The sequence below is a fragment of the Pseudonaja textilis genome, chromosome 3, assembly GCF_049901715.1.
Source record: "Pseudonaja textilis isolate UNSWEBS1 chromosome 3, rPseTex1.2, whole genome shotgun sequence".
Classification (NCBI taxonomy): domain Eukaryota; kingdom Metazoa; phylum Chordata; class Lepidosauria; order Squamata; family Elapidae; genus Pseudonaja; species Pseudonaja textilis.
The window spans coordinates 129,816,873-129,839,816 of NC_141992.1; the positions used below are offsets into that span (position 1 = coordinate 129,816,873).

General features: G+C 39.7%; 1 protein-coding gene across 1 annotated transcript in view; it reads left to right on the top strand.

Moving 5' to 3' along the window:
- The window catches only part of PHLPP1 (PH domain and leucine rich repeat protein phosphatase 1), a 165,702-nt gene extending 146,656 nt beyond the window's left edge, over positions 1-19,046 (top strand). Inside the window, exons 14-17 of the mRNA XM_087930763.1 lie at positions 2,955-3,059; positions 10,219-10,413; positions 13,638-13,866; positions 16,656-19,046. Coding sequence (XP_087786889.1) covers positions 2,955-3,059; positions 10,219-10,413; positions 13,638-13,866; positions 16,656-17,801 — 1,675 coding nt within the window. The 3' untranslated portion in view covers positions 17,802-19,046. The remainder of the gene's footprint in view (positions 1-2,954; positions 3,060-10,218; positions 10,414-13,637; positions 13,867-16,655) is intronic.
- The last annotated feature ends 3,898 nt before the right edge of the window (positions 19,047-22,944 follow it).

The window sequence follows — 22,944 nt, forward strand, 5'->3', positions numbered from 1 at the left end:
GCATGCTGTGTTGCTTGCCAACAGTTAATTATCCCCTGCTTCCAGTTCAGGCCCCAGATAACACACCCGTTTTTTTTTTTTTTTTTTTTGCATAGGATTGTGTCATTCAGGTTATGATAAAGAATCTTGACATGCAGTGGCTTTTCCTAAGTTCTGCATGACCAAGTTGAGAAGCCAGATTGGCTCAAACCTCTTCTCATTCCTAGTGTTGGAACCCCCAAGAGAGAGAAGGTGAACCCATCCTGAGCAGTATCTTTTTCCGTTTTTAGGTTAGTTCTTTCCCCGTCACATCAATATGAGAAGAAGAAAAACCAGTCCAAAGATGGAGAGAGATGCAATATCCCTAAGTTACTAGATAGCTCACTACCCAAAAATGGAGGGGAGGGAGAAGAGAACATTTCTAAGGTCTCTTGAGTTGCCTGTTTTTAAAGGAAAATGGTGGTCCCTTGGCCAACATGAGAAGTGGACAGGACTGATAGAAGCTGTAATCTAGAGCAGGAATTATCAATCTTTTTAATTTAAAGTAAAGGTAGTCCCTGACTTACGATGCAGTTGAGTCCAAAATTTCTGTTGCTAAGTGAAGTTTGCCCCATTTTATGACTTTTCTTGCCCCAGTTGTTAATGGAATCATTGCAGTTGTTAAGTAAGTAACAGAGTTGTTAAGTGAATTTGGCTTCCTCGCTGACTTTGCTTGTCAGAAGATTGCCAAAGCCGATGATGTTAACCTGAGATACTCCAAAATGACTTCTAGATAGGGAGCATATTAATAATATTAGGGGTGTGCAAAACGTTTTCATTTTGAAAAGGGTTTTAAGTGCAGCATTTTAAGGAAGACTTGGCTTCAGCACTTAACTTCTGATTTCAGTGGAACATGCAATGCTTTGGCATTTGGGCTTGAGCTCAAAGCCGACCGGTTCCAAGCTTGAAATCTTCTCTTTTGAGCTTGAAAGTGTTCAAAGTGCTTGAAATGTGATGTTTGCCACTTGAGATAAGACATTTTGTGAAATTCGATGCTCAGAATGGTTTAAAGCAAATGATTTTGCTCACTCTAAAACAGGGGTCTCCAACCTTGGCCATTTTAAGACTTGTGGATTTCAACTCTCAGATTTGGCTGAGGAATTCTGGGGGTTGAAGTCCGTAAGTCTTAAAGTGGCCAGGGTTGGAGACCCCTACTCTAAAAGACACCAAGTTCCTGGAGTGGTCTCTGCTGCTTTTTAAAAATACTTCCCTGTCATCCCATTTAATGTGCTGTAGTAGGGCAGAATTTTCAGAGCCTTGAAAGTAGTGTTTAGGGAATCTATAGGGGCAAAGTAAGCACCTTAAACATCCTATATCTCCCTCAAATTACGTTATAATCTTTTGTACTTATCCAAATTGAAACGAGGCCGGAAAAGTTTGACTGATGCAGCTGAGGTCATATGCCATGCCTTCTATACCTACAGGTAGGGCATAAAAACAAAGGATGGCCTCCTGTCCAAAAATGGTTAGCAATGCTTTCGCTAAAATGACATGATACCTAGGAAAGAAAGGAGTGATGAAGGGCAAGGTACATAAGAAAACCCTTGATCTTTAATCTCCTTTTCTTTTGGCTATTCCACGCCAGTGGAATTGAGTTCTCTGATGGTGACCCTTCTTATTTCTTTCAGTGGCCACACTGGAGAGGTGGCAGAGATGCATTATTGAACTTAGAAAGAGACTCTGTGATTGCACACAAATTATAATGCCTTCTCTTGCCCTTCCTCGGATGTTTGCAATGAACACTTCATTAACTTTTGCTATGTCTTTGCTCATGTTGTGTAGCTGAGTTATTTGCCTTCTTTGGAAAGCTCATCGTGAATAGCAACAGCACTTAGATTTATATACCACTTTTCAATGCTTTACAGCCCTCTTTAAGTGGTTTACAGGGTCAGCATATTGCCCCCAATCTGGGTCCTAATATTATAGACCTCGGAAGGATGGAAGGCTGAGTCAACCTTGAGCCAGTGAGACTCGAACTGCTGAATTGCTGGCAGCCGGCAGTCAGCAGAAATACTCTGCAGTACTGCATTCTAACCACTGTGCCACCACGGCTCCTGAACTAAGAATTATTTATGAAACTGCTTGTATTGCACTATTACCTCAGGATCAGCAACAGTAGCATCCAAATCTGTAAGAGTCATGTATTTATGTAAAGCAGATTAAATTATATGCTTTGTTTTACTCTTTTTTTAAAATAAATATAGATTATAAAAATAAACATTGATTCATTCAGCCTATTGCACTGTATATTTGTGTTAAGCACTGGCATTTAAATAGTTCAGGGTTTTTTTTTGTAGGGTGGCAGCTAAAGTTCAGACAAGTGTGTGGGTGAAATTTGCCATCAGAGTTCTGGATTGCAGGATAAAAGGATGCTCACGGGCAAAGAGGAAGCCTGTAAGTGAGGCAGGATATATGGGTGTGGATTTATGACTATACACATGCAAACAGAAACACTTACGGAAACATACACACACAAAAATGACTTGGGATGAATACAAGTTAAATACTTTTACTGAAAAATAAATCCAAAAAACCTGACGAAATGCAGGAATTAAAAAATGCAATTATGCCAGAATGCGTGGGAGGGAAAACCGTTTTCATCTGTGCTTAGCTGTTTATTTTTTGCAATACCCTATTCAGGCAGCTAATTAACTTACCTTATTATTAACATTTCTAATTTCCTTTTTTAATGTCATATTTGACAACACTTTTTTTTTTTTAGAAAAGCAGAGTAACGAATATAGTACCGTAACTATTAAATGATGGGGTTTTTGTTGCCTATTCCGGGACTCTCATCACTGCTATCATAAATACATTCTTGCCTAGTGACTTAAAATATAACTTACAAACATGACATAAGATTAGCAGAAGATAACGGGACTGCTTCCTTTTCTTTTGAAGCATGGATGCTTGAGCATTTTTGTTTCTCTTTGTAGCAATATTCGTTGCTTCAAGATTGACCAGCCTTCTGCCGGAGATGCCTCTGGAGCCCCAGCAGTGTGGAGCCACGGTTACACTGAAGCATCTGGAGTTAAGAACAAGTAAGCTGTTCAAAATCACTTGCAAGGCTTTTAGCCTGACTTTCCCCTTATCACTATATTCACCTGTGTGAGAGGGGGGCACCTGTCTGTCGGATCTAGCTTAACCGTGGCATTGGATGGGCTACTGAACAACCAGATCTGGAGGGATGATAAATTTAATAATCATTGCAGGCAGCAGTGTAAAAACTCAGGGGTGCAATAAACAAGCATGCCTATTAAAAGAAAAAATACCTTAATTAGAAATAAAATTGTGTGCGCATGTGCGTATAAATGAGAAGGTTGGGGGTGGGGGGAGCCATGGCGGTGTCCCAAAGTCCACGTTGCCACCATCTCTCTTCTCTTTGTGTAAAACTCTCTCTCGCTATATTTTTAGAGCAGGCCACACCAATTTTTTCAGAATGAAATGGTGTACTAGACAAAGGCCAGGTCTAAAAATGGATGGATCTGATAGATATTCAATTAAGCTTAATATTGACATGGCTTTCCCTGTATTTTGGCCCTCCTGTCCTGAAAAAAAAAAAGAAGAAAAAAAAGTTCCGCAGCCCTATTTTGACGATGCCGGAATGTCAGCTTGTACATTCCTGTTAAAGGGAGGACCAGTTAAGCTGCTTTGAAGTTCCTTACAACTTGGCACAGCTACCATTCCTCACATTCTTTGCTAGGAAGCTATTTTTAACCCAGGTGGCAAAACTGAGAAATTCCAGGCCTACTGACACCAGCATCTTTACTTCAAGGGTGCCCCCTTTCTTTTCTACAAGCTGCGTGGATTATTTAGTTTTACCGATTAGTTTCCTACACAAGTTAGCATTTCTGACAGCTTTAACAAATATGACTTCCTCAGCGTTGCACTCTACTCAGATAAATCACATCAGGCCACTTCTACCACCCCCCCTCCTACAAATCCGAATTTAAATATGGTGAGCCTTTGAGGAGGATGTATTGGTTTTGAAAAGTGCAAGTGAATGACTGAGATGAGAACAAACGGAGGGGAGCTAACTACCCTTCTCTGTACGTTAAAGGAACTGGAAGAAGATCATTCTCTGGAGTGCAGAGTGGTGAATTCATGCCTGTGCCTGTGTTAACATGAATAAGGAGAGAGGGTCGGGTATGGATATATGATACTTTGGAATAGGCGCTGTGAAATTGAACTCACTGATTTACAAAAGTGAATCTGTTCACTTGAAGCTATTCCTCATTTTCAGAATGCAGTGGAATCCTTGAGTTGCAAATTTACTCGTTATGGTTTGGAAAAAAAAAGCCTTAAATGCAAATATCATTTCTATTTATAATGCTCCATTTGGGGACTGGTTCCCAAGGTTACATTTGTATTATTGCTTTGCTATAGTATGGAAATGTGGAGTCCTCAGTCCTCTCCAAGCTTGATAGTTTTTTCTTGCAGACATTTTTGTTAGCAGACTAAGTAACAACTTTAGTGTTAGAAGGGAGTGGGATTTGCTCTCTGTTTATACACAGTAGCTTTCCCCGTCAGTGTTGGTGGGGATGTTGTTCTTGGTAGTTCCTCGATCAGGAATTAAGGCTCCTCTTCCAATTAATGCTTGATTTATTTTTAAATCTGGGTTGGCAGTTTCTTTGATTATGTTATTGTTTACTGCTTGATTTTTTTGGTGTTAATCCCAATTTATATGAGTGCTGGTTGCTGATAAGGAGTTGTTCTGGTCTTTTTAGCTTTTTTTATTGTCTCTTTTTGAATGGTAAATAAATGTTGTTAATCTCTATGAGCTTGTTGATGGCTGATTTGTCTGATTGCCAAACTTCCAGCTTGGTCTACGATGCTCACCGTTTCCTGGTAGAAACTATGGTTAAGTCTGCCCATCTGTTGTAAAATTAAGGTAACATATGTTCTGTAAGGATCTTTATGTCCCAAACTAGGTTTATACATGAGAAAACACACCTTATGGAGTTGCTGCTACCGAGATGCTAGGTTTTGTTGAGAATGATATTGAGTATTGGGTCAAAGAAAGTGTCCAGTTTAATTGAGTCTTGGAAGCATGTATCTCCCTCAATCCCAAAACCCACAGATATGGGAGTAAGAAGGCTCGACCGCATGATCAGATACAGAGTTGATAGAAGCTATTACATTTTTGAGAAAGGATCTCTTTTTTACTCCGCTTGAGACTACGGTTGATTAAATGATGTCTTTGCAAAATATTTAGAAAACTCTTACAAAATATTTTATAGGTAGTTCTTGACTTACGACCATTTTAACAATGATTCAAAATTATAACAGCCTCAGAAAAAGCACCTTGCAACTTGTACTTGCATTTGCTACCATTATACCACTCCTGTAGACAAGGGATCATAATTGAGGCACTTGGCAAGTAGCTCACATTTGTGACTGCAGTCATGTGATTGTAATATGTGACTTTTTTGTGTTCATATGATTCACTTAAGGGCCACTGTAAAATTGGGCCCAACTTGAGTTACAACCACAACATAGGACAAAAATTCCTGTCCCAATTATGATTTTAAGTGAAGAATTACCTGTATCCCAAACACTGGGACAAGTGAATAGTGCCAGAATTGCATCTAAAATGGAGTACAGTATTTTTGTTACACATGTGCAGAAGACATAACGTTTACACGTGTGCAGAAGCAATGACCATTGACCAGATTGTTTTGCCAAGCAACAGATTTTTATCCTTTGAAGAGAGATCCAAAATCAGAGTTTGCTTTTAATGTCTGAATTGAGGTCTTTAAAACTGAGCATTTAACCACTGTAAATCAGTGTATTTAGATGCAAATTAGAGCAAAAAGAAGATCACTTCTTCCCAAAGCTTTACTTTTGGAAGTGATCCAGTTTAAGATAAAAGAGTATTCATGTGACAGAAGCATATTTGTGTTCAAAACATATATGATATCAAGAAAGATTTTCTTCCATCTATCCATCTCTTAGCTAAGGAAGGATCCTTCCACTCTTTCTGCTGAGCCCAATTATTTTCCATGGATTGATATTATCTCTTAATGCAGTCTCTTTCAAGTCCATTCTTGAAGTTAACAGGAATTAAATCTTCTGAGGAGGCACCAGATAGGGAAGACAATATTTCCATCAGTCATTCACTACAAGCTAAAATTTCACATGTATACAAAATTCAATGATTTTGTATGGTGATTTTGACTGCTTTCTGCTTATCCAGTCTGTGATGCTGAGCGGCATAGGGAGAAGATATACAGCATGTTTTCATGGCATGTTCCTTCCATCGTATCTGTAAGAGTACCTATAGTGCAGGTAACCCTTGATTTACAACAGTTTGTTTAGTAACCGTTCAAAGTTAAATTGGCACTGAAAAGGTGACTTATGACGATTTTTCATGCTTACGACCATTGTAGCATCCCCATGGTCATGTGATTTGCTTTCGGGTGCTTGACAACTGACTCGTATTTATGACAGTTGCATAAATATGCGACCTTCTGACAAGCAAAGTCAATGGGGAAACCAGATTCATTTAACAACCACATTGCTAATTTACAATTCTAGTGATTCACTTTAAAAATAGGGCAGGAAAAGTCGTAAAATGGGGCAAAACTCAGTTAACAAATTTCTCACTTAACAACATACATTTTGGACTCACTTGTGGCTGTAAGACAAGGACTACCTGTAGAGCTAGTCTCAGCTAAGAGGATTAGCTGAGAGTAGTATTCTCTGCTTCAGAGCTTACTGCTAAGGGATTTTGTTGCTCAACATGTATAAACTGTCCTTCCTCATGAAGCTGATTAACCATGGTCCTACCAGTATTGTTTTTTTTCTCAAGAGGCCAATGCTACAAGCAGGATATAGGTGCACTAATATATTCCCAATCATGTTTTCTGGATATTGGCACGCACTGAAACATGCCATCTCCATTACTGGAGAATACCCTGAATCTTCATGGCAATGAAAATGAAATACTGGCATATTATACATATTCTCTCTTCATTTTATCATTGTAAATACCTGGGTCTCAGTAGTGGCTGTGTGACATTCATTGCCTTGGTAGCAAGCTATTCTTGCTTAAAGAAATTAACAAGTCGTATTAAATAAGAATGTGGTTTGCTTGGTTTTTGGATTAGCTATTTTAGCCATTGAGGTCTGTAGGCAACGTTTGAAGATTATCTTATGCGAACCGGTACCGGTCCGTGGATCATTTTGTACTGGGCTGCAAAGAATGAATCATTTTGTACTGGGCGTACTTTGCTTGTGCGCCGCCATCTTGTTTTGACGGCGCTTGAGAAAGTGCTTCCGGGTGAGCTTGTTGGTCGTCAGTTGGAAAGCGGCATTTGGGTGCTGAAGGAATCCTCGCACCTTAGTTTCGTCAAAGGGGGTGGTGGCTTCGAACGAAGAGCCATCCTGATGGTGGTGGAGTCTCACGTTACTCAGGAGGAGATTAAGAAAGAGCCCGAAAAGCCCATTGACCATGAGAAGGTACAAAGGAGGAGTTGAAGGTGGCGGGGGATGGCTGGCTGGCTGGTCGCTCGCTCGCCTTGCCTTGGTCATGCTTGCTGATGCCGGTACCGGTCCGTGGATCATTTTGTACCGGGCCGCGAAGAATGAATAATCATGAAACTGGTCCCTGGTACAAAAAAGGTTGGGGACCACTGCTTTATCTCATAAATAATGATTAAGTGAAACAGTGAAATGTGTGAATCAAGCCTATTTGCAGAGCCCTGCAGTCCAGGCACATCCAATTCCCTGCTGACTGAAATATCTTCATTCTTCGGATCAAAACCGCGAGCTGTTTTCCTGGGCTCTCCTCGTTTGTCATGTCCCTTTTTCTGTAAGAATCTCTTTAGATTGTTTCATCATTATCTTAATGGCTCTGCTTATCCTCCAAAGAACTATTTTGAGACATTTTTCTCTAGTACAGAAGGAAAGCTAATGGCATGAAGCAAACAAATAAACAAACCCAAATTATCAAAGATGAGTTTGAAGATAAAAGGATACCCATACATTACACTCCCAGTGATGTTAAGAGTGGAACAACTGTAAAAAAATATGGCTATGATAAAAACTTACATGTCCTGTGTTCATTTAAAAACAAACACCCAGAATTCTGTGTCTTTTGTTCCTTATCAAACTGAGCATAATTATATCTTACATTGCATAATTCTGGGTTTGGTAGTCATAAGGAGTGTCGGTGACTCTGGCAAGAATATGCAAGGATGAGGATTTGCCATCTTTTTTTCTTTTAAAACAACAACTCCAAGATTCTGTACTGAATTCTGCATTTGAGAAACATGATTTGCATGAACATGCAGCATGACTGAGCTAGTCAATATTTCACTACCCCATTAGGATGCGAGGCAGGGGTGAAATTCAAAAATTTTCCCTACGGGCTCTGTGGGTGTGGATTCTAATCCTCCCTACCACCTCTCCTGAGGTGGGCCAAAGTGGTTGAATTACACCCCTGATGTGAGCCTGAAAGGAAGAGGGTTCTTTCCCTAAGTGCTGCCTTGAATGCCTCAGGAAAAGACAAAAGACAAATCAGGAATACAATTTAAAGAGATCGCGATGGTTGTTGTATTTTTTGCTAAGCAAGAAAAAAAAAAAGACTTTCCTAGATTGGTATTTGAGACAAGCTTTTGTGGAGGCCTCTCTTCAAAACTGGAAATGTCCTAGTTTCTTTATGTATCATTTTTAAAATTTTGTGTGCTGTCGCTTGAACTTTTGCCATTGGACATAATACCTTTTTAAATTTTAATAATGCTCTCAATAGTTTCTTGGTACATTTTCATCCTGTTTTTTTGTGTGTTTATTTTGTAATATGTTTTTGTGGAAATGTATAAATTATATTTTTCCTTAGGTACCTTTCAGTTAGAAAGAAGGTGCAAATTATATGTTGGATTTTTTTTTTAAGGTAGCAGGATAGCAGTGGAGGCCAGCAGGTTCAAATATCAAGTTGACTGATTTGTGGTTTCTATTTTATTTATTTATATATCATAAATATATAAATTTTAAAAGAAGACCAACAATGATATTGGTATCCCAAAGAAATAAATATCCAAGGAGGTTGATATAGTTTCTATTCTTTTTTCTATTTAAATCTTTTTCCTATTTCCTTCCTAGATTTTGGAAACAAGACTGTGACACTGTAATTTCTCTTAAACTTTACTGAACTATTCCTAATATGATGATGGAAACTCAAGCCAGTTACATGTAGAATCATCTTTACAACAACTGAAATTATACTTCACACTAAGTCTCATATGTCCAATCTTCATAACTTTAAGAGTTATGGACTTCAACTCCCAGAAATCCCCAGTTGGCTAGGGAATTCTGGGAGTTGAAGCCCACAGATTTTAAAGTTGACAGGATTGGACATCCCTGTACTGTGATTTTAAATTGGCCAGAAAGGCCCAAGAGATAGTCACAGTGAACAGCAACAGCTTTTGTTCACAGGTCTAGAGCAGGGGTGTGTCACGCGCAGGCCATGCCCACACCAGCTCCACGAAGGGAAAAAATATCGCGAAACATCACATGATGGCAATGTGATGCCACGAGTGTGATACCCATGGTCTAGACTAGAGGATGAATGTCATTTAAGCTATAATGTTTTTCTGTCTTTTCTATATATTACCATATATGAGGTACGTAATTTGCTGAATGGAAAAATAATTGGGTTAACAATCAAGTATGACTGAATTCCTTTTGAGACACATCTAGGAAAAATATGTCTTGTCCTTTATGATTGTAGTGTTTTCATAATTAAATGAGATGATTCCTTTTTTTGTATATTACATATTCTTGATATTAATGCCCAATGCTGTTTTCTGTGTCATGCCTAAAGGAAATTATTAGTTGCTCTGCAACAGAAGTACTGCGTGGCAAAAAGGCCAGTAGATTGATTACACATATAATTAGCTTGTTGAGAGAATAGGATATAGACTATTTTGCTTCTACTGTAGAATTGTTTAGAGGGATTCAGATTTTTCAACAAAGCACTACATTCTCCATCCTCTTTGGATTAAGACCTTTCTTTTCAAAATGAACTGCAAGAAATGTGAAAGCTGCTTATGTTAATACCTAGAAAATGTTGGAGTGAAACTTGATGGCACGTTGATGGAGATAGCTTTGTAGAAAATTGCCCTGTCAGTTGCCCTCATGCTAAGCTGGCTTGGATTGTTCCACACCTTTATTTATTTGTTTGTTTATTTGTTTTGACAGATTGTGTGTGGCAGCTCTTTCCGCCAATAACTTCTGTGAGAACAGGGAGGCCCTCTATGGGGTCTTTGATGGGGACCGCAATGTGGAAATACCCTACCTTCTACAATGTACCATGAGTGATATCTTGGCAGAAGAGCTGCAGAAAACAAAGAATGAAGAGGAATACATGATCAACACTTTCATTGTAATGCAGAGGTCGGTTGTATTTGCAAAGTTGATAATTGTAAAGATAAGCAAGGATCTGGCAATCCTATTTCTTCTAAACTCTTTTTGGGGTCCCTTTTCACTCGTTCCCTGGAGAGTTTCATTTGGATTGGCACAGCATCATGTGGTTGGGTGCGTACAGAGATCCTGCTGGCATCTGAGTTTTGACATGAGACAAGAACTGACATTCAATGCTATGAATGTTGAAAATGGCTTACTAGTGACTCAGACCATTGACATACATCCTAGAATTGTCTATTCTGCTTGACTGCTTTCAAGAGAAAATCTTTACCAGCAATTGTGTTATTCTTTTAGCAGAGGACGCAGATTGAATCCTAGGACTTTCTTCAGGTCTTCTGTCATTTGAAGAACATTACTAATGTGACTGGGTTAACCCAGGGGTGGGATATGACAGGGTTAACTACCGGTTCTGTCATTTACAAGCTTTCCTGCACACTGTGAGCACTTGCCTGTAAATCGTCATCAGCATGCTGCGTGCAGAGAAGCAGCCTTTGAAACAGCCCTCTTTTCCTGCTTTTTTAACTGCAGCTGTGCCTTGCTCGGCAGGTAAAGTTGAAAAATCAGGTAAGAGCCCAGGTGGGCGGGTGGGCAAAAACATCAGCAGATATAGAACCGGTTCTATGTCTGTTGCTCTTCAGAGCTACTGGTTTTACAGAGGTGGACAGAACCAGTAGAAACCCACCCCTGGGTTAACCTCTTACCCCTTGTTCTCTCTGAAACACTGTTGAAATTGTCACAGTGCCCTGATTTCAGATCTTTTATACCTGCAGACCCTGCAAAACATTCTGAGCTTGTCAGCTGAGATAAGTTGACAGCCCAGGTTTGAAACCCAAGAACTGCGCAACGGGATGAGTTCCTGTTACTTGCCCCAGCTCCTACCCACCTAACAGTTCGAAAGCACGCAAATGCCAGTAGATAAATAGGTATCACTTTGGTGGAAAGTAACAGTGTTCTGTGCGCCTTGTATAGTCATGCTGGCCATATGACCATGGAATCTTCCTCAGACAACACTTAGATAAGAAATGTAGATGAGCACCACCTCTTAGAGCAGGGTTCCCCAAACTTGGCAACTTTAAGACTTGTAGACTTCAACTCCCATAGTTGGCTGGAGAATTCTGGGAGTTGAAGTCTAAAAGTCTTAAAGTTGCCAAGTTTGGGGACCTCTGTCTTAGATAACAGATAACAGATGATCAGAGTTGGAAGGGACCTTGTAGGTCATCTAGTCCAAGCGGGAGACCCTACACCATTTCTGACAAATGGCAGTCCAGTCTCTTCTTGAAAGTCTCAATTGAGTTGAGAGTTTGACACAACTTGACAGGGGAAAACCTTTACCTGCAGTTGTTAGTATTTGAAGAAGAATATTGTAGCATTAGCTTAGCTCTTACATTATCATTAAGAAAACTCTTTAACAGAAAGAGCTTGAAAACTGACCGCTTAGGAGATGCATTCAGCACTTCCCATGTATCATAGTGAAAGCTAACAGATTTGATTGCCACTGCTAAATATTTCTGCTTACACTTAAGCCAAATTTGGAGAATTCTCCAGATCAATGAATCAACACTGTGTTCCCCTTGAAATCATGTTTTTATATTTAACCTTTGACTATAATTGGAGAAGATTAATAATATAGTAAGCTGCACTTCAATTACCAAAGCTTCATTCCAAAAGTGAACTGGAGAAGAAGCTGGTGACCATTTTGCTAGAAACAATAATGACTTCATTGCTAGATTCTTGCCATTTCTATCTTGTTTTGTTTGTACAAAAATGACCGGGCTCTGATGCTCTGCATACACATATTCAAATGCTATTTGTCACAGCCTTCTTCTTCCATTAAGTATTACCTGAAGTCTCAGATGCAACCCTTTTAAAATATTATGAAAATAAAAATCACATATTTCATCTTGTATATCTCTCTTTTTTAAAAAAGAAGAGAACAAGCCTGTCTGTATATAGACATACTGAATGTGATTAATTTTATTTATAGATACATAGCTCTGTAGCAGCTCATTCAACTATTACTCCAGACTGAATAATCAAAAGCAAATTGTTTAAATTATAGCCAGATTTGGCTTTTGGAAGAAGATAGATGGATTTGTATGCATTATTTATATAGGCTTGACAGTTCTGAGATGATTTGGAAACAGCCAATTTTGGAGAAATGTACAGTTGGGAGGATGTAATTAATATGTGAGTTTGGACTTAATTGAGATTTCATGACAGTTTTATGCAGTCATCTTTATCTGGTCCAGTTGGTTTGGAAAGGGAATGCAAAACTAGAATGCCTTTCTTATTTTTCTTTTCTTATAGTTTGCCTATTTAAAAAAATTCTGGAGGAGGGCCATGCAAAACATTAGAAATTTGAACTGTTTCAAGTTTGGAACACACTAGTTCAAGTGCGCTGTTTCAAGCTTGAAACTCTCCTAGAATAATTGAAGTTGCTGTTTTGCACTCAAAACATCATTTTCAATGTCAAAACTGTCTCAATTCAGTACATTTTGGGCACCTCTATTCTTGAGTTATTGGAGTGTCACATCTTCCATTTTTCTGAGGGAAATTTGCTTTGAGTTCAGCCTTAGGAACGTTAGAAGATACCTTCTATTGAATTGGCCTGTTTGCATACCTAGAACAATGCTGTCTCTGTTATGAGATCTTCCTAGTTGGAGGGCACCAGAATGGCTTTGGCTCTCTAGGAGTTCTTTCTAATGTAGTCATTGAACTTGGAAGGTCAGGAAACCAGTCAAGAAGCCACACAAACTGTACCAATAAACTGTAAAAATAATCTTCAGGTAGAGTTTCATCACCTACTGACTTCATAAACTTATTGACAAGAATATACCCCCTCTCTGGATATTTTAAAAAATTCCAATTGAGCCTACAGCCATAGTGTGTCCTGGTTGTCTCCCATCTGGTTACTAATAAGATCCAGCACTGCTTAGCTTTTGAAAATCAGCCAAAGTCAACTACTGCTACCATCTGGCAGAGCACTAAACTATGAACTGTCAAAATTTTATCAGCAGCTCTAATAGAATGCATCACATTTCAGTTGTAGGGGTCTTTTGTTGCTTTCTGTGTATGAATTCCTCACTTTTCCTGCTGAATCTTGAAAATAAGTGTGTGCCTTGAGCTTAATTCTATATGCATAATCATCGCTTCTCCCTGTTTAACCTCTTAGTGTTGTTTTCTTGAAATTCCAGGAAGCTTGGCACTGCTGGGCAGAAACTCGGAGGCTCCGCTGTCCTTTGCCACATCAAACACGACCCATTAGATCCAGGTGGATGCTTCACATTAACCTCAGCAAATGTGGGAAAGTGCCAATCCGTTCTCTGCAGGAATGGGAAGCCTCTGCCTTTGTCTAGGTCTTATATGATGAGCTGTGAGGAAGAGCTAAGGAGGATCAAGCAGCACAAGGCCATTATTACAGAAGTAAGACACACTGGGTTGCCAGCCCCATTAAGGGTGACGGAGGGAGGGGTATCGGGGTAATAAAATACAGGTGGTTCTTTACAAATCTGTTTCAGAACCCTGCCAGTAAGGCAGAATTTCCTTCTGACATCTTGCCCACATTCTTATGATTAATGTCTGTAACTATGATTTATGATCTATGACCTATCATTTTGTTGTTTGCATGTACACTGAGATTATATGCACCAGAGATAAATTTCTTGTGTGTCCAATCACACTTGGCTAATACGTGTTCTGTTCTGTTCTGCTTGCTCTGTTCTATACTCTAAACTGTTCTATACTGTTCTACTCTGTTCTATATCATCTATACTTTATAATCTATACTCTATATTCTATTCTGCCCATCCCAAATTTTTATAAATGCATGTGTACAGGTAGATACCCTGTTTCCCCAAAAATATAACCTACCCTGAAAGTAAATCCTAGCTTGATTTTCACACATGCACCCAATATAAGCCCTACCTCCCCCATAAAATAAGCCCTAATTAAGATCCTGCCCACTCCAGAGTGCATGGGTAAAAATTAAGCTAGGGTGGGGATGGGGGTGGTGGAGCTTCCCTACTACTTACTTTTGGACAGTTGCAGCCAGGCCTTGCATACCCCAACACCTGCCTTGCCAGCCCATTTCTTCTGCAACCAGCAAGGCTTTCCTGGAGCTCTGTTATCGGCTGCAGAGGCCTTCAGGAAAGCCTTGTCAGTCGCAAAAGAAGAACTTCCTGAAGGCCTCTGACAGCGAAAAGGAGGCCGGGGGTGACAGACGCAAGTGAGTTTAGTCAGTGGATGACATCCCCTGAAAATAAGACCTGGTGCCTTTTTTTGGTGGCAAAAAAAATATAAGACAGGGTCTTATCTTGGGGGAAACATGGTATATATAATTTAAATGTATAAGGATACTTCAATTCAAAAATGACTGCACCGCATATAACGAAACACCAATATAATGTCTTTTTAAGAAAAAAACAAAATTGAACAGAGAAGAAACCTCACATAAGAGAGAAAACATATATCACAATCCCTCATGAAATATACATCTAGTAGCTTTACCATGAAACTATCCCAGAGTTTGGGGAAAAGTCAAGCCATCCTAAAAGAAATATAAGGCAAAGTTTTCTAAAATGCTGTTATGGACAGTAACTACAATGCTCCTATTACTAATTAATATCTCAGTTATCCTGACCAAACCAAAGGTACTTTCTTCAGTTTGCACATTTTCACTGTTCATAACATTTTTTAAAATTAAAGCATGTAAAGGTATGAAATACAAGACGTTTCCTTCAGTTTTACTTTCCCCATTCCTACTTCCTTTTTCACGTTTGATCCAGTCTTTAAATGAATACAGGATGTTAAAAATTCCCTGATTTCGTTTAAAGTCATACCAAGCCAGTGCTTGAGAATATGAATACTACTTATTTTAATTTTTTAAAAAACAATGTTTTTCCTTTCTGATATTAATCTTCTTTTCCCCTGAGGGGAAGTTACATATCTGAAAAAGACTTGTAATTGGGGCATGTGAAAACAGTTTTTCTGCAGAGCAATTTCCTGAAAACAAACAAGAGTCCAGGCATAATTCATTTCCTCTTCCAACCTATACAATTACAGTAAATTTGCATTTTCTAAGCCTAGGAATATGAGTTTGGTATGGTGGGGCTGTAGGAAAAAAACCTCCACAACTTTTTATTCCTTCTTTTAATGCTATTTTAAAGAAATATGTGGAAATCAGTGGTTGAATGATTGGTGTTACGTTTCATAGAAACCAAGAATTACAGTCTGATTGATTAAAGGATCTACCTTCTGAGTCTTGACTATCAGTAGGATTCAGAAGAAGCAATAATATTCAATGACAAAAGAGACGCAAACATTCAAAAAATGCAGGTGTCAAATAACTTTTCAAAGAACAGTGGTTGTTAAACTGGTCAGCGGGCCAATTGTGGATTGCTGTTTTCCCACAAGCCTATTGGCAGCAGGTAGCAAGTAGAAGTTTATGATACATTTAAAAAAGAAAAAGTTTGAAGCTCGGAAAAAGTCTTGTTCAAACTCAGAATATTTCCAGAGGAATTGCACAACACTGGAACACTTTTGGTAAAGTGGAGTTTGGTAAATGTAGAGTAAATGGCAACTTTTAAGACTTGTGGACTTCAACTCCACAAGATGGCTGGTTGGGGAATTCTGGGAGTTAAAGTTCACAAGTCCCTAAAGTTGCCAAAGTTAGACGGGCTTTTGAGGTCAGAATGTTTTGAATTTGAAAGGTTGTGCGTACATCAAATGCGAAAGATCTGCTGGGAGAAAGTAGTACAGAAAAGCCCTATAGTTTTAATCTGCCCAATACCGGTCACGCTGCAGATCTGTTACTTTTCTACTGTTATTAGTTATAGGAATTCAACATCATGTCTCAAAGTGGCAGGAAGGGAGATATAAGGTGCCCTTCCCCCTTTAACTACTTCCTGCTGTTAAAAATCACTTCCTGCTGTTAGACTGACATTGATTCCATTCTAAAGTCACATAGCTCCTCTCTGCCTCTTTTTAAATTATTGGAACATCCTAGACATTGAAAATATTATATTTCACTTGGATGAGTTGTCTGTGGAGCAGAATGATGGTCCACACTATCCAGAGGTACTAGCAGCTTCGACTGATTCTGAATCCAACTCTTTTACTCAAACTTTATTCCTCCTTTCCCTCAAGCAAAAGCTGGTTATTTAGCATTTAAAACAGCATTAATATTTAACATATATTTTGTCCCTTCCTTCTAGGATGGCAAAGTAAACGGCGTAACAGACTCAACGAGGATTTTGGGATATACCTTCCTTCACCCAAGTGTTGTTCCACGCCCCCATGTACAGTCCATTACTTTGACTCCTCAGGATGAATTCTTCATTCTGGGCAGCAAAGGCCTGTGGGACAGTCTTTCCATCGATGAAGCTGTGGAGGCTGTCAGAAACGTGCCCGATGCCCTTGGAGCTGCCAAGAAACTTTGCACGTTGGCTCAGAGCTATGGCTGCAATGATAGCCTCAGTGCTGTGGTGGTTCAGCTCAACGTAACTGAGGATAGCTTCTGCTGCTGTGAGTTAAACGGGGTCCCTCCTCCCAGCCCAGGCAGCTTCCCCCAGTCTGTCAATGTAGTCATCAAAGATAAGCCTTCTGATGCTTTGGGGATGCCTTCGTCGAGCAGCGGCATGGCGTCTGAGATCAGCAGCGAGATCTCCACTTCCGAAATGAGCAGCGAGGTTGGATCCACGGCCTCTGACGAGCCACCTCAGGTAACCATGAACGAAAACAGCCCCGCTTACCCTAATGAACAGCGCTGTATGCTCCACCCAGTTTGCCTCTCCAACTCCTTTCAACGGCAGCTGTCCAGCGCTACATTTTCCAGCGCCTTTTCAGACAATGGCCTTGACAGCGATGACGAGGAGCCCATCGAAGGGGTCTTTTCTAATGGCAGCAGAGTCGAAGTGGAAGTGGATATCCACTGCGGCCGGGCAAAGGAGAAGCAGATGGTGCTGCAGGCCCCGGTGGAAGTCACTGATGAAGGCATCGTCACCAGTGCGAATGAAGAAGACACGTGCCTCCTTCGGAAGGCCGACGCTTCGGCCACTGGCACTATTGGGCGCCGCCGAGGCAACGGCTCCGTGGCTCCTCAGGAGAGGAGCCATAACCTAATCGAAGTAGCAGCCGATGCGCCACTCAGGAAGACAGGGGGCTATTTTGCCGCTCCAGCTCAGCCAGATCCAGACGATCAGTTCATCATCCCACCAGAGCTTGAGGAGGAGGTGAAGGAGATAATGAAGCAACATCATGAGCAGCAGCAACAACAGCAGCAGCAGCAGCAGCAACAACAGCAGCAACAGCGTCAATATCAGCTGGACCAACTGCCCGATTATTACGACACACCACTATGACGGAGCTTTGGGAAACAAGCTAACAAGACATTAAGATCTGGAAGCTCCTTAGGTTTGTATTACACGAATGAGGTGAGGAAGGAAGGAAGCTTTTGTTCCAATTTCTCTTCCGGATCCTTCCCTTTAACTGAGAAGTGCAGCTGCTTCTTGTTTGTTAGCCCTAACGATCACCAACTTTTTTTTCTTTCTTTCCTTTTTCTAGTGATGCTTCTTCACTGGTTAGAAATTAATCTAGTTTAACTCTTCCCCTTCCTTAACATATCAGATGTGTACAAAACAAAGTGGAGAAAAATTAAAATACAAAAGGTTTAATATATTACAAAGAAACTGATGATGACGTTGATGTAATATTTTTTAAAATTGTTCTTTTTTTTTCCTCTGTCTCTTTGGAAAACAGGGCAGTATTGCCAGTGCTAAATGATTAAATAATATTGTAATACTGTTATTTCTTTGAGAGAAACAAAAAGGCTTTTTTTGGTCTTGAAAATGGATAGACATTTGTAGAATTATGGAGACTAACTCCTAGGAGTTGCTTTTACTCTTTCAGGTGACTTTAAGTCACTGAGACTCACTAATTTTCTCTGAGAGAACAGTTGATTGGGAAATTCCTGTAAATAACTCAGTGTTGTATAGTGATGCTTCACATGTTTTTGTAGACCTGACAGGAGGGCACAACCTAATAAACTGACATTCGTCCCCACCCACCCACCCACACCTGTTTCCATTTACACCCGGGAGCTTTCGCATGTATGTCAAAGCTACCATCGATGCCACCAAATTGGGAGGGCAGGAAAATCCTATCAACATACAGCCCTCTCAGCGGGTGAAGGTGATGAAATGTGTGAGGCCCTGATGACCTAATGTATCTGTACCACCATGTCCGGTTGCCATTTGATTTGGCTGGGCCCAAGTCAGCAGGGGCGGGGACTGTGTTCTCATGTGAAGTTGCCCACAAACGATGATATTTTTTGATTCCAATCCATACAAAATTAGCTAGAGCAGCTGTAACAAGCCGGGTAGACTTCAGTGGGCCACAGGTCCTTGTGTTCATTTTTTTTTTTCCAGTCTTCACCATTAACTTTTTTTGGCACATTTTTGTGTGTTCCTCCCTGCTGTCACAACCAGCATGATTGTATAGAGTTCATTTACTGTAGATCATTTACATACCAAGAGTTATATTAAAGAAGAATGCACAAATGAACATGTCATAATTTTTGTTATAATAAATATAAAAATTTACAAATATTTTCTGCCTTCTGGTATGTCTATACAAACACACATGTGCATGTGTATAATCTGCAGGCTTGACAGTGAAAAGTTCAGATTCTCACATTTTTATCACAATAGTTGTTGATAAATAAACTAACATTACCCTGTCCTCAATATTAAAGAATTACCATATTGGAAAGAGGAAAGCTACTCTTATTTCAAGAGTGAAGAAGATAGTATTTTGCTATCAAGAAGAAATTGTGGAAATTGCCATGTTGCCAACAAACTGGGAGTACAAGAATAAATGGTGAAAGATTTGGGTTCAAAGCTGCACAGAGCCATGATGCTCATTAAATGATCTTGGGCCAGTTGGTAGCATTCAACACATAATTACAGAATAAATGGGCCAGAATCCTTGAGCTTCTTGGAATACAAAACTGAGTATAAACAAAGTTAAATTGTGGAAAGGGCATTTAGTTGCATGGGAAGGATTGAATGAAAGTGGGTTGGTTTTTTCCCCAAATTTATGCTCAACATCCAGTTTTACTTTTGTTCCCAACTTTGTCATACACATGAGATACATATGAGATAATGGAACAAGCTTAGAAATTTGAAGTGGCAAGGAGGGATCAAGGCATGTTGTAAAAGACAGAAAGAGATACCAGTTTTCTGTGGTGTGAAAGAAGACTCTAGTTCACAGGTTTCAAACTCAATTGCGTCATGTGACGTATCACGGCGTTTTTTGCATATGCGGAACCGGAGGTGGGGGTGGCCTGCACATGATGCATATAGCCCATGGGCCGCCAGTTTGACATCCCTACTCTGTTGAGTAATGCATGTAACACAGGGGAGTCGAACTCGATTTCATTGAGGGTCGCATCAGGGTTGTGTTTGACTTTGGCGGGGGCTGAGTGGGCGTGGCCAGCTCGATGTCACTCGTCAAGGCTGTGTTTTCAGCTGCAATAGGCTCCTGCAGCCCTCTGCCAGCGAAAATGGAGCTTAGGGCAGCTGCGCACGGCCCATCTGAGCTCCGTTTTTGCTGTCAGGCACCACGGGCCGGTCCTTCAATGTTTATAAAAGGGATAAAAGAAAAAATGTGAAAGACTGGGAAAACAGAGAGAGAAACTGAGCAGGGGACAGAAGGGTCCCTGTAGAACTTAAAGGACTATGCTTTAACAATGCCAAGGAGAATCAATTTTAAATGATTTAAAGCCTGATATTTTTCTAGGGAATTTTAATTTCAATCCAAGCATGTTATATATTGCATGGAAACTATTCCCCTGCAGGAGATGAATGAAGATAAGTTTATGTTCCTTTTTCTTTTGTGCCATGATGATGTACTACACAGAATCAGCTTCATCTATGTTAGGAATGAGTTACTGCAGATCTGCTTCTTTTTGTGTGACAAAAGAACAGGGATGTCAAATGCTTAGCCAAACACCGTAGCGTGTGGTCTTGTAATAGCAGGTAGGGTTTTATTTTAGATCGACAATATCGCTACGCACACTGACAAGATGACCTGCCCTGGAGTTTCATATGAACGATGGAAAATTGGAGAGGACTGAGGCTGGAACCATTCTGCCACGCAATGTTTCTATTCCCCAACAAGAATTTCTACTGCCTACCCAGGAAGATTGGGGCTTTTATATAAAGTAGCCACAATCCCTGGAGGCAGCTAAAAAGAATTCTGATGGATGGTTTAAAATCTTTTCGAGGAAGAAAGCAAGACAATGATGGGACCATTTTTCCCATGTAAGTTCTGCAGTGGTGGGATTTAGCCAGTTTGCACCAGTTTGGGAGAACCGTTTGTTAACTTTCTGAGCAGTTTGGTAAACTGGTTGTTGGAATAAATCATTAGGGCAGAGAACTGGTTATTAAATTATTTGAATCCCACCACTGAGGTTCTGCCACAACTTCATCCACAAGGAATGGGCCAGTCTGATCTCCATTCTACGCTAAGGAATGAACCCAGAGTGGATGGGAATCCATGTCTATCAAGAGTCTCCCCAATACAGAAAGACTTTGATGGCCATTTGTTTGACAACTTTTAAGAATTACCATAGAGCTGGTTAAAGTGAACCCATCCTTGCACTTATGACCGCCACAGCATTCCTGTGGTCACATAATCAACGTTCAACACTTGGCAACTGGTACATAATTAGAATGGCTGCAGTGTCTTGGGATCACCTGATTGCTATTTGCAACCTTCCCAGGAATCTTCTAAAAAAGCAGTCAATGGGGGAAGACATATTCTCTAAACCACCACTTTTATTTAATGACTAGCTTGATACCCATGCTTCGCTATGAAACTATGCAGTTGGGCTTAGTTTTGGGGGAGGAAAATAAGGGCAAATAAATTATTCCGCTGCCTACTAGCATCCATCAGTATTCAGCTGGCTAACGTCCTGTTTGGAAACTGAATGAGGAGTTGCTCTGTGAGCAAGGCGACAGCAAGGAGCCTGGGCGTGGCTTAGCTCAAGTGTTCTGTATTAAAGCTGCTTGGTGCTAGGAAACAAACTCCTCTGCATTTGGAACAGATTTCTTTTCAGGTGGGGAGGGGGAGTAGAACTTCACATCAGAGTGTGTTAATAATATGCGAAATACTAATGCTCTGATGGTCATTTCGAAAAATCCTTTCTTAGCATCTAGAAGCCAAGAGTGCCAAATTTCAAGTTTGTAGGCTTTACAGTTCTGGAGATTTTGTGAAGATGCATGAGTGATATTTCGCTTTATATCTATCTATCTATCTATCTATCTATCTATCTATCTATCTATCTATCTATCTATCTATCATTATCTATCTATGAAATATTTATATATATATATGTGTGTGTATGTATGGTATTCAGCTTTGTTCGGGTATTTATTTGTTCAGAATCTTATCTGCCATCTGCTTATCTGTGAACAGACGAACACAATACAGAAGCCTGATGATGGCAGGTGAGATTCTGCCAAAACGTTGCTACAACTTTAAAAGCACAACTATAATGACATGGGAAAATACCAGAACAAAGCTGAATACCATACATGTGAGTACCCGCGAAAACTTAAGAAAACAAATATCTCTATATATCATATACATATATGAAATATATAGATATATATCATATACATATATGAAATATATATATATATATATATATATATATATATATATATATATATATATAGAGAGAGAGAGAGAGAGAGAGAGAGAGAGAGAGAGAGAGAGACAGAGAGACAGAGATCATTGATTTGCCTAATGACCATGGTTAAAACGCTTGTAAATTCGGGTATGACTTAACAACCTTGGCTTGGAAATTCTGGACCAAATCGTGGTTGTTAAATCCCACCATCCCTGGTACCACCTGCTTTAATAGAAATGCAAAGCAAAAAGTTGAGGTAACTTTTTTGTATTCTACTGCACTAAAAAAAAAGAACCCACTGCTTTTCCCCTCTATTTGCACTTTTCCCCTTTTCTATTTTTTTTCTGATTTTTGTTTCTATTCATATTTGTTGTACCTTATCATAAAACTTAAATTTTGCAAAAAACAAAACAAAACCCAGTCCACTAATGTTGGAACTATTAATTTTTCATTCTGGAACTTTTCAAAGTTGATATATTTTGCACAATAATAAAAAAAAACCCTGCCTTGCCAAACATCATTCAGTTGAATGGCAACTTCCAGTAGCCCCAGCTGGAAATTGAATGGACTGGCCCAAGGTCACTCAGATGACTTTGTGCCTCAGGTAGAACTAGAACGCAGTTCTCTGAATTTCAGGCTTGGTGTCTTAACCCCTAAACTGAAGTAGTTCTCGCTGCAATCATCAAAAGTAAAATAATAAAACACAGTAGTTAACAACAGATAACTTTTTTATTAAGTAAATGTATATGCTCGATATCACTATTGGAGTGAATGTGGGCAATTTACAGAACGATACAAGTTCAATATAA